At 55.6% G+C, this 12,292-nt stretch overlaps 1 protein-coding gene across 1 annotated transcript; it reads left to right on the top strand.

Moving 5' to 3' along the window:
• The first annotated feature begins 4,516 nt into the window (after positions 1 to 4,516).
• LOC117192823 (GRB10-interacting GYF protein 2-like) lies at positions 4,517 to 11,406 on the top strand. The gene is made up of 2 exons (XM_033397587.1): positions 4,517 to 5,249; positions 10,909 to 11,406. The coding sequence occupies exons 1-2, from the start codon at positions 4,536 to 4,538 to the stop codon at positions 10,996 to 10,998; spliced, it is 804 nt and encodes a 267-aa protein (XP_033253478.1). The 5' UTR covers positions 4,517 to 4,535; the 3' UTR covers positions 10,999 to 11,406.
• The last annotated feature ends 886 nt before the right edge of the window (positions 11,407 to 12,292 follow it).

Raw genomic sequence — 12,292 nt, 5'->3', positions numbered from 1 at the left:
TTTGGATAAGTTTTTGAGTTAAGTTTTAGCCGAAAGAATCGTTTTTGTCAGCGGTTACTTCGCCCCCGTTGGGATCCCTCCACTGACAATCAAATCAACATTTTCCACATGTGGCAGGTGGCAGGTGGCATTTAGCAGGCGGCAGGTGCCCCCCATTAAAACATAACCGTTTCAAACACCTGCCCGACCTCTTGCTTAAAAATTAACAGCGACAACAGCGAAAACAAGTTGCACAAATTTAAATATAAAATGTAACTCGTGCTCCACCATCCTCCCAGAGGGGGAGGGGAACAGGTACACACACTCGTAATTGCGGCGCAAGTTTCGCCAGGTGGGTGGACGGGGGCGTGGGCCGGTGGGGGGGGGCACAACTCTCCTGCCTGTCTGCTGTTGTCTGCTTGGCGGCGCATGAAGTGAAAATTAATTTCTAAATGCGGGAAATTAACAAATTACGAACAACGGAATGAGGATGGGCGGCTGGCAGGCGGAAGCAGACATGCCATAATTTACCACACACTCCCCCCCCCCACCCCCCCCCCCCCCCCCCCCCCCCCACACCCACCACCCGCTTGGCAGGTGACAGGTTTGCTAATTTGCACCCCACTCGCCCTCCGTCCCCGCCCAGCAATGAAGTTAGCGTGTGGCAGGGCCTGTCAGCATCCTGCTGTGTGATAAGAGCACTTGCACCTCACTCCTCCAGTGGCCACCCCGTTCACACCTTTGGCCTGCCACAGACGCGCTGCGGTCGCTCTTTCTACATTTAATTAAGTTGTTGCTCCATTTTATGTTCGACAAAATGCCGTAGCGTTGCCACATGCCACATTCCCCACGTGGGGTGGTGTGTGGCTGCGCAGTGAGACTTCAGCAAAAATTGAAAAACAAATCCATTCCATCACTGAAAATCATTTGTCAAAATTCAGTTTTTCGAAAATTGCTAGACCAAAAATTACAGATATCTGAAAATTAGACCCAGAACAGCAAGGAGTCGCATTGAGACCATGAGCATGAGAAGGATGGGCCTCCTGCACGGCCTCCTGCGGGACAAGCCGCCGCGAGGGCCATGTCCCTTGACCATGGCCCAGAGCCAGCAGCAGAACTGCAAGAATCCCGGGGAGGATATTTGCAAGCTTAAAAGGCAACTGGGGGAGGCCACCCAGAGGGGCAAGGAGGCCGAGCCGGCGGCGGAGGCCGAAAGACAGGCGGCAATGATCAAGAATCGGGTGGACAAGTGCATCATAGAGAAGACGAAGGCGTTCAAGGAGTGCGTCGAGGGTTCCGCCGACAAGCAGCAGCAGGACATCTTGCGGATAATGATGCGCTGCCTGAAGACGGGCATCCGGAAGATCTGCGCCGACAGTGTCATGAGCTCGTTCTGTCGGGCAAAGGCGGAGGCAGGCGCGAATAAGATCCGGCAAATGTTGAAGCAATGCGGCGAAAAGTTCCCGAAGGGGGCCGGCTCAAACAGAGAGCCCAATGCGGTGGATATCATCCAGAAGAAGTGCCGGGGAATGGCCGAAAACAAGAAGCTACAGGCTCCGGGAGGGAATCAGGCAGAGCGCTCCCGATTCGCCAAGAAGGTGGATCAGTGCGTGGCCAGTGAGTGGAAGGATCTGTGCTCTTCGCGCTGCAATCTCAGCGAGAAGGAGCAGGTGGAGCTGGACCGCATGCAGCCATGCGTCTGCGACCAAATCAAGGAGAAGAGCCGCAAGCAGGTCCTCAGGGAGATGTGCGTTGATGGCGGCCAGCAGCTCAGAAAGAAGGCCAACTCTGAAGTTCTTTCCTTAAAGGCAAGGCCTAAAGAAGTAGCCGAGGAAGTGCCCAAGAAAAAGCCTTCTCCCCCGCCAAAGGAATCCCTGAATCCTGAGGTGGAAAAGTGCGTGCAGGCGAAACTGCAGAGTGTAGAGGGTTTTATAAGGTCCTTGAGCGATGATGAAGACACGTCTCGCGAGAATATATGCGAATGTGCCAGGATCAAGCTGAGGGAACAGTGCGAGGCAGAGATTCAGCAAAGAAAACTCGAAGAAGAGATTCAGCGAAAGAAATTCTTGGAAAAGAGGGACCGAAAGGAGGCAGAGGTTCATCAAAGAAAACTCGCGGAAAAGAGAGCCCGCAAGGAAGCAGAGGCTCTGCGAAGAAAGTGCCAGGAGAAGAGAGCCCGAAAGGAAGCAGAGGCCAAGGCAAAGGACGACAAATGCCTGCAAGGAGGGCCGAGAGGCGGAGCCGAAGCTGTTGTCAATCAGGAACTGCTGAAGCACTTCCGGGAGTGTTTGTTCAAAAAGCTCGGCGGACCGCACAACACCCAGCCGGGCCGAAAGGTGACCATTGCGGGCGCCGGCGCCGTGGGCATGGCCTGTGCCATGGCCCTCCTCTGCAAGGGCGTCACCAACCACGTGGCCCTCTTCGATGATCAGAAGGATTGGGTGGCGGCAGAGCGGCTGGACATGCTGCACGGCTCGATGTTCATCAACAATCCGCTGATCGAGCAGTGCAACGGCGTGGCGGCCACGAAGGACTCGCGGCTGGTGGTGCTGACGGCTTGGAACCTGCCCATGCCGAACGAGACCCGCCTGGATGTGGCCCAGAATACGGCGGACATTGTCAAGGCGGTGATGCCGGCACTGCTGGAGCAGAGTCCCAGGGCCACCTTCATAGTGGTGTCCAATCACGCGGACGTGATGGCCTGGGTGGCCCGCAAGGTGACCAATCTGCCGTACGAGCGCTGCTTCAGCACTGGCTGTCACCTGGACACGGCCCGCTTCCTCCTGTTCATCGGTCAGCTGCTGGGGATCGCGGCCCGCTCCGTCCAAGGCTACGTGATCGGGGAGCACGTCGGCAGCTCGGTGCCTCTGTGGTCGACGGTGAGTGTCGGGGGCGTGCGCCTGCAGGAGGTCCTTCCCGTCATTGGGACTGAGAACGACCCCATGTACTGGTCAGCGGTCCACAAGGATGTGGTGGAGGCGGCCTTCAGGGTGATCGCCGTCAAGGGCTATACCAACTGGGCCATCGGCCTCACCTTCGCCGACGTCGTCTCGGAGATATTCGAGGACAGCCATCGGGTGCTGACGCTGTCCACCAACGTCCAGGGCTTCTGCGGTGTGAAGGACGAGGTGTTCATGTCCGTTCCCTGCGTCGTCTCCGCCCACGGGATCTCGGCGATTTGCCGGCCGAAGCTAAGCGACTGGGAGAAGAAGCGGTTCTTGAAGTCCGCACAGATACTGCTGGATGCCCAATGCTCCAAAGTGTAATCATTTGTACTCCCCCCCAACTCCCCTCACCCAGGATCCAGTCGGCCCTGAGATCTCAATCACCGTGTGACTTCACTCTCAGTTTTTATTATTTTATTAAAATTCCCCGTTACTTGCCGCACGTTCATTAGGTGGTAGTTTTTATTCGATCACATACGAAAATTGGCCTCAAATGTTGCACCCGGGATGTGCCACAATCGCCTAAACTTGCAGGTACAGCGGTTTCTAGGAAGATTCAGACGTTGGCCCAGCATCGGCAAGGAGCCCGAACCCGCCGCCGCCGCCCCCACTGCCACTGTCCGCCGGATGAACATGGAGCTGCGATCCAGGATGCCGTCGATCAGCGAATGCGAACTGGACCCGCCCATGGCCTGTGACATACCCAACAGCGAAATAAACAAGCCGGACAGGCGCCACTGGTCCACCCCAGGCCTCTCCTCGTCCGTCTGGAGTGCGTTTGTGGGAGGGCCACCAGCCGAGGTACACGAGGAGACCCAGCCCAAGGCGATTGGTGGCAGACTTCGCCGCTTCGCCAAGGAGCCGGAGGCCAGGAGCTGCCTGCGAAGGCGCAACGAGTTGCTCAACCTCAAGATGAGGGGCCTGGACAAGACCCCCCTCTGGTTGCATGAGCCGCCGGCTTCTAAGGGAGGCGTCTGCACGAAGGAGGGGGGCGCGAAGCCGGTGCCCAAGTACAGTTTTCCGAACTTCATCTGCAATTCCGAGGAGACCAGGACGACAGAGCTGACACCGAAACCATTGACCGAACAGAAGGACGAGCCGCCAGCTCCAGCTGCATGTCTGTCCTCCAGCAACGTGGCGATGAGGAACCGCGAGAAGTTGTTCGAGATTACCAAGAGCCACTGGAGCCAGCTGAAGGAGCCAAGTCCCAGCAAGCTGTTCGAGGATGATTTCGACAATCTGCGGCAGTGTCAGAAGAGCCAGAGCACCACCAAGCTCCAGCAGGGATACGTGCAGAAGCAGCAGCAGCAGCAGGAGCAGGACCTTCGCAGGACGTGCGAGGCCAAGCGAAGGGATCACCTCGCCGCCGAAAGCCGAGCCACCGCCCGACGGCCCGAGCTGTTGGGGGAAGTGAGAGACGACCCTCAGGAGGCGCAGGATGTTTGCTGGCCAGAAAAGAGCTGCCCGCACCTGAAGGACAACCACATGTGCACGGTAAAGGCCAAGCAGGCGTTAGAGCGCCATTAGAAAGCAAATAAAAACCTACGAGAATCCTGCCCGATCGCAGCGGAGAAGAAGGCGGCTCGCAGGCAGCAGAAGCATCAGGAGGACATGTGCAAGGACACTGAAAAGCAGAGAGAACAACAAATCTTCATGCTGGAGAGAAAGTGCAAGGATATCCTAGGGGAGCAGGCGCCACAGCGAGGCCTCGGCGAGGAGCTGCAGCTTCGAGAGGTGGAACGGCTGTCCAAGTGCCTGAATCTTCTCGAGCTGAAGATGCTCCTGCAAATGAAGAGCAAATTCAAGAGGACGCAGAGTGGCAGGACAGAGAATGGGCAGAAGCAGCTGCCGCAGGTGAAAAAGTGCCTGGAGATCTGGGAGAAACAGGAGCTGGCGGAGAAAGGTGAAGAGCGAGGGATCGACAGCGACTGCGATGGCTTTGTGCTGCATCAGATCGAGGAAATCTCCAAGCAGTGCGCCGCCACGAAGGAAAAGTACGAGAGGCGGAGGAGAAGGCGTTTGGAAAGCGAGGCCCGAAAGAAGGAAGAGGAGGAGCGCATCCGGAAAGAGGAAGCAGAGGCCGCTCTGAGAAAGAAGAGAGCCGAGGCACTCCACAGGATATCGCTGATCTCCGATCTGAAGCAAAAGCGCAGGGATATCGCCACCAAACAGCAGCTCTTGCAGCTCAAAAACTTGGAGAGGTCCATGGAGGAGAAGCTGAATGAAAAGAAGCAACGCAGGCGGGCGGAGCGTGACCAGACGAGGGCTGAGCACAAGCAGAGACTCAGGCAAATGAAGCGAATGGTGAGGCAGGGTCGCCTGAGCATTACACAGGACTCGAGCACCCAGAGCCTCGTCATCACTCCCGCCATCTCCAAGTGGCGGAACATGCTGGCGGAACCGCGTGGCCTGTGATCCTTACCCAGAACGTTTGGATGATAGCGCTAAACTTCGGGGTAAGGATGACTGCCGGACGCAGGCCCACCCACAGAGGCATTCTCCTCCGACACCACGAGCCTCCGCCTTCGGATCCACCATCATATCATCAACCTGAAGCGATATGGCATCAATGACGCTCTGGTGGTCTACTGGCTGCGGGAGGCAGCGTTCCCGCTGGTGCAGCCAGCCGCTCGTTGTGTGGCACAAAGAACCAGAGCACAACCCTGAACCTTGGCACCTGCCCCTGCCCCTGCCCCAAAGGCGATAAGACCAGCAACGACCAGCGTCTCATTGAGCGTTCTACATATGTAGTTCCTACTTTCAAATGTGATGCGATATCAAAATTAATGTTAAACCAATTAAATCAATTCAGTTTTTATTCGACACACATATCGACACACTTGTGAAACACCTAGCTAATACGAGAAGGCGACTAAGACGGAGACCAGTAAAGTCTTAGGATAGGAACTGGACCCCTCTTTTTTTTGGATTGATGACCCCAGGGCTGACGGAAGCCAGCATTCTAGCACTTTAGTACGCGGAATGAAACCCCGCCGAAATGGCTGCTAGGTTAATGCTGCTTCTGCCCCCGTCCCGTGAAAAATTGGCAAATCTCTAAGCACGCTCCTTGTTCCGTAGCCATTAAATTGGACGTACAGGCTCAGTTGAGTCACTCCTGACTAGCGCGGATCCGGCTCTGAACTCCCGACCCCATAAGGGCGGGAGTCAACCCTCGCATGGCCTCCCTGCTTGCATAGACAACCATGGGATCATAACGCGACTGTACAACAGACAAGGACAACGGCTAACGAGTTGGGACCCAACAAAATGAGTAAAAGTATCACACCCATAACGACGAACGACTCAGAAGGCTTCAATAAAAGCAAAAAAATGGCGAGAACGCCAACTGGTGAGCGGACCGACGCCCCGCTGCCGGCCCTCCCTGGCCCGGAGCAGCACCAAAAAGCTCAGGGCAGCACAGCGCTGTGCGATCTAGGACGAGAGATCACGCAGCTAGTGGAGATGCTCGAGGATGGCAAGAGGCGATCCATACACCAACCCATGCGGGACTCGATCGAGAGCATAAGGGTGCTGTATGAGCTGGTTGCTATCCAGCAGCACGACGAAGGAGCTAAGGCGGTGATCAGGACCCACCAGTCCTCTCAGACGTCACCGATTTTCAGACCTCTCCCGGAGCCTAAGAGGAAACAGGCTGCAGGTGCACCAACACCCCGGACAAAGAGGACCAAGGCAGCGGTCGAGGTCCAGACCACACCAGGAGTAGCAGTTGAAAAGGACGCCCACGCTGAAAGGGAGAGAAAGGAGCCGGAGGAGACCCCATTTCTGACGGTGACCAACCGGCGCAGAAGGAAGAGGCCGCAAAGCCGACTGGAGCGCTCGCGGACAAGACGCGACCAGACGCCATCGTCATTGCCACCAAAGGTGAAAAGACCTATGCAGAGATACTGCGCAAGATTAGGACGGACGAAACCCTGCGTGGACTCGGTGATGCGGTCGCCAGGATCAGGAGGACCCAAAAAGGAGAGCTACTTCTACAGCTCAACAAGTCGGGAGAGGAGACGGAGACGTTTAAAAGCCTGGTAGCCAATTCGCTGAAGGAGCACGCAGAAGTCCGTAGCCTGTCGCACCGGGTGACCGTAGAGTGCAAGGACCTGGACGAAATAACCACCACGGAGGATATATGCGAGGCTCTGAGAAGCCAGGTGGAATTGGCGGAGCTGTCTGCGGATGACATCCAGCTGAGAAAGGCATACGGCGGAACCCAGACGGCCACAATCAGGCTGCCAGCGGAGAGCGCTCAAAAGGCTCTGAAAATAGGAGTCCTAAAAGTAGGCTGGGTAAGATGCAGACTGCGTGAGCGAATCAGCGTCACCAAATGCTTCAGATGTCTCGAGTTTGGGCATATGGCACGACAGTGCAGTAGCAAAGTAGATAGGTCCAAGCTGTGTAGAAGATGTGGAAAGGAGAACCACCTGGCAAAGGACTGTAGCCTGGAACCACAGTGCATGCTCTGCAAGGGAACGAGCGCAGACTGGAAGCACGTGGCCGGCAGCGGTAGATGCCCCCAGTTTAGGAACGCCCTGACTAAAAGATCAGCATGAGGTGTACTCAGCTGAACTTAAACCATTGCGAAGCTGCTCAGTCACTCCTGAGGCAAGCAGTCAGGGAGAGGAAGACCGAAGTCGTTCTCATCTACGAGCCATTCAGGGCGATACCAGGAAGCGGTTGGACCAGCAGCAGTTGCGGCAAGGCGGCCATCTGGGCCGTACGAATCCACCCCCAGGAGATATGCGCAGCCAACGAAGGATTTGTTAGAGCGAGGCTTAGAGAGGTAACCTTCTATAGCTGCTATGCCCCGCCGAGCTGGGACCTAGCGCGCTTCCAAAGTATGCTAGCGCATATAGCGGAAGACGCGCGCGGAAGAGCCCCCGTAATAATAGCGGGAGACTTTAATGCGTGGTCCGTAGAGTGGGGCAGTAAGGAAACCAACGCCAGAGGCACGTGTCTGCTCGAGGAATTTGCGTCCTTGGACGTAATACTCGCAAACGATGGCAGGAAGCTAACCTACTTCAAGGCGGGTCGAGGGTCCATTATCGACCTAACCTTCATGAGCGTCTCACTCCATAGGGGAGCTACGTGGAGAGTAAGCGAGGATTTTACGTTCAGCGACCACCAGGCGATCCACTTCGAATGCGGAGCAGCAACGAAAAGACAGCTAGCCAAAATTACCGGACCTAAATGGAAGGGCGACCACCTGGATGTGGAAACCTTCACGGAATATCTGCGCAACGCCAGCTGGAGCCCTGCGCGAGAAACGGCAGAGGGCCTGGCTCAGAAACTGGCGAAGCTCATGGAGGAGGTATGTGATGTGGCAATGCCAAGAAGGAAGCCTTGCAAAAGAGGAGCGCCCTGCTACTGGTGGAATGCGGAGGTTAACCAGCTAAGGAAAGCCTGCCTACGAGCAAGACGGTGCTACCAGAGAGCACGAGGTCGGCCTGAGTTCGAAACCAGGGGGAGGAACTCCGATCAGCGAAAAGAGCCCTTAAACGTGCCATAAAGGAGAGCAAGTCAGCCTGCTTCAGGCAGATATGCGAGGAGGCGGACGTCAACCCTTAGGGGACGGCATATAAGGTCGTCACCAAGAGGATAAGGAGCCAGTCAACACCGGAAGTGACCTGCCCGATCCTGCTTCGTAGCATCGTGGAGGCCCTATTCCCACAGCACCCGTATAGGGAGGATAGCGTCTCGAGCCAAGACTCCGAGCTGTGGCAACAGATTTCTGTTGAGGAGGTGATAGCGGCTACCAGGAGAATTGGGGATAAAAAGGCACCAGGACCGGACGGTATCCCAAACAAGGCATTGAAGCTTGGAGCAACCACCAGACCAGAAGTATTTGTTGACACGTTCAACAAATGCCTACGGGAAGAAGTGTTTCCAGAGCAGTGGAAAGTGCAGCGGCTAATACTTCTACCCAAAGGAAATAAGTCCCCGGAGGAACCATCAGGATACCGCCCAATATGTTTGCTGGATACGGTCGGCAAAACCCTGGAGAGAATCGTCTACAACCGACTGCAAGTTGTGATCCAGGAGAAGGAGGCCTTATCGGAGTCCCAGTACGGATTCCGGATGGCCAAATCAACGGTCGACGCCATCAAGACAGTCACCGACATTGCATCCAGAGCGATCGAGGGAATAAGATGGAGATTCGGCACAAAGGAGTACTGCGCGGTGGTGACCCTGGATATCCGTAACGCGTTTAACTCAGCGAACTGGTCTCGGATAAACGAGGCGCTCGGGAGAATTGGAGTTCCCACCTACCTGCTTCGGATAATAGCCAGCTACCTGTCGGGTAGGGTACTGAGGTACGAGACGGAGGAGGGACCAAAGCTCTACAGGGTGACAGCCGGAGTTCCACAGGGATCAGTCTTAGGACCTCTACTGTGGAACATAATGTACGACGACGTCCTGAGACTCCAGCTCCCGCAGGGATGCACGCTTGTCGGTTTCGCTGACGATCTCGCCCTGGTCGTGGTAGCCAAAGAGCTCCGAGATGTCGAGGCGACGGCCAACGAGGCAATCCGGATCGTATCCAACTGGATGGAAAACGTGGGATTGGACCTGGCTGGCCACAAAACGGAGGCTGTACTCATCACGAGTCGGAAGAAGGTGGAGTACGCGACGTTTCGCGTGGGTAATGCGACTATTAAGTCGCAGGAGTCAATCCGGTACCTAGGCGTGATGCTGGATAACCGATTGAACTACCGGGCCCACATCGAGTACGCGAGTCAAAAAGCCTCCCGGATGCAGGCAGCACTCGCAAGGATGCTCCCCAATATTGGTGGACCCAAGGCAGGTCGTCGCATACTCCTGGCGAGAGTAGTGGCCTCGATCCTACTGTACGCTGCGCCGGTGTGGTCTTCAACCCTATCCGGCAACATGAGTCTAAGAAGAAAGATGTCAGTGCCATATCGGCTCTGCGCTCTTCGAGTAGTGTCTGGATATAGGACGGTGTCGGATAACGCAGCCCTGGTCCTCGCGGCCATGATACCGGTGGATATACTAGCGCTCGAGATGACGCATGTATATGAAGCGCGCGCAGGGATGCGAACTAATGCATCGCTAGAGACCATCCGTGCGTCGGAAAGGCGGGGGGCGATAGAAAAAAGGCAGGCAAGATGGGACACGGCCACAAATGGACGGTGGACCCATAGACTAATCCCGGACATTGAGTCATGGATAGGGCGGAGAAGCGGAGAGATGAACTACCACCTCACCCAATTCCTGACGGGTCACGGAGGATACAGGAAGTATCTACATAGGTTCAAACACGAGGATACTCCCGAGTGTCCTGAGTGTTCGAATGAGAGCGAGGATCCGGAGCATGTGATCTACCACTGCACGAGGTACCGCTCAAGTGCAGAGTATTTCCCACGACCAGAGGAGCTAATGGCGTTCATGACGGAGTCCGACGAGAACTGGCAGCGCGTTAGCAACACCCTAATAGCCATCCAGAGCGATCTGAGAAGATGCGAAAGGGAGCGACGCGTAGAGGAGAGTGCCTAACGTAGGCAACCCATCCCCGGGAAGTAATACTTTGCGGTGATCCCGCGGGGAATGAGGTGTGCAGCTGTGCGTGGTGGTGAGTTTAGCTGGGAAGCCCCGAAGGGGTAGTCCAGTTCGTTGACTGGTACGGGCCGGTGGCGTCTCTTAGAGATTCTCACCCGCCGTGGCGTATCCATGGAAAAAAAAAAAAACACACACACACGCTGCCACAAATATCGTACGAGAGAAAGATTCATGGGACAGGCAGCACTCAATGTCTTTCAGGGACTTGGTTATGAATTTTATGCCTTGATAACAAGAGAAATGCCACTGGACAGCAGAAGCAGCAGCAGCAAACAGGCTGGAGGTGCCGCCCGGCTGTCCTTCTTACCTCCTTGTGTTTGATCAGGGCGGTATTTGGTTTTTATTTCGTATTGATTCCGAGTTAGTCTTTGCCCCACGTGCCCCCTCCAAAGTACACATTACACAGGACTCGAGCACCCAGAGCCTCGTCATCACTCCCGCCATCTCCAAGTGGCGGAACATGCTGGCGGAACCGCGTGGCCTGTGATCCTTACCCAGAACGTTTGGATGATAGCGCTAAACTTCGGGGTAAGGATGACTGCCGGACGCAGGCCCACCCACAGAGGCATTCTCCTCCGACACCACGAGCCTCCGCCTTCGGATCCACCATCATATCATCAACCTGAAGCGATATGGCATCAATGACGCTCTGGTGGTCTACTGGCTGCGGGAGGCAGCGTTCCCGCTGGTGCAGCCAGCCGCTCGTTGTGTGGCACAAAGAACCAGAGCACAACCCTGAACCTTGGCACCTGCCCCTGCCCCTGCCCCAAAGGCGATAAGACCAGCAACGACCAGCGTCTCATTGAGCGTTCTACATATGTAGTTCCTACTTTCAAATGTGATGCGATATCAAAATTAATGTTAAACAAATTAAATCAATTCAGTTTTTATTCGACACACATATCGACACACTTGTGAAACACCTAGCTAATACGAGAAGGCGACTAAGACGGAGACCAGTAAAGTCTTAGGATAGGAACTGGACCCCTCTTTTTTTTGGATTGATGACCCCAGGGCTGACGGAAGCCAGCATTCTAGCACTTTAGTACGCGGAATGAAACCCCGCCGAAATGGCTGCTAGGTTAATGCTGCTTCTGCCCCCGTCCCGTGAAAAATTGGCAAATCTCTAAGCACGCTCCTTGTTCCGTAGCCATTAAATTGGACGTACAGGCTCAGTTGAGTCACTCCTGACTAGCGCGGATCCGGCTCTGAACTCCCGACCCCATAAGGGCGGGAGTCAACCCTCGCATGGCCTCCCTGCTTGCATAGACAACCATGGGATCATAACGCGACTGTACAACAGACAAGGACAACGGCTAACGAGTTGGGACCCAACAAAATGAGTAAAAGTATCACACCCATAACGACGAACGACTCAGAAGGCTTCAATAAAAGCAAAAAAATGGCGAGAACGCCAACTGGTGAGCGGACCGACGCCCCGCTGCCGGCCCTCCCTGGCCCGGAGCAGCACCAAAAAGCTCAGGGCAGCACAGCGCTGTGCGATCTAGGACGAGAGATCACGCAGCTAGTGGAGATGCTCGAGGATGGCAAGAGGCGATCCATACACCAACCCATGCGGGACTCGATCGAGAGCATAAGGGTGCTGTATGAGCTGGTTGCTATCCAGCAGCACGACGAAGGAGCTAAGGCGGTGATCAGGACCCACCAGTCCTCTCAGACGTCACCGATTTTCAGACCTCTCCCGGAGCCTAAGAGGAAACAGGCTGCAGGTGCACCAACACCCCGGACAAAGAGGACCAAGGCAGCGGTCGAGGTCCAGA

Source organism: Drosophila miranda, assembly GCF_003369915.1.
Source record: "Drosophila miranda strain MSH22 chromosome Y unlocalized genomic scaffold, D.miranda_PacBio2.1 Contig_Y2_pilon, whole genome shotgun sequence".
Classification (NCBI taxonomy): Eukaryota; Metazoa; Arthropoda; class Insecta; order Diptera; family Drosophilidae; genus Drosophila; species Drosophila miranda.
The sequence above is the reverse complement of the archived record's forward strand: the minus strand, read 5'-3'. Positions and strand labels throughout refer to the sequence as shown.

Coding starts and splice junctions, on each gene's coding strand:
- LOC117192823 (XM_033397587.1), top strand. CDS start 4,536: ATGTGCAAGGACACTGAAAAGCAGAGAGAACAACAAATCTTCATGCTG. Junction 5,250..10,908: donor TGAGGCAGGGTCGCCTGAGC/ATTACACAGGAC, acceptor TCCAAAGTACAC/ATTACACAGGACTCGAGCAC.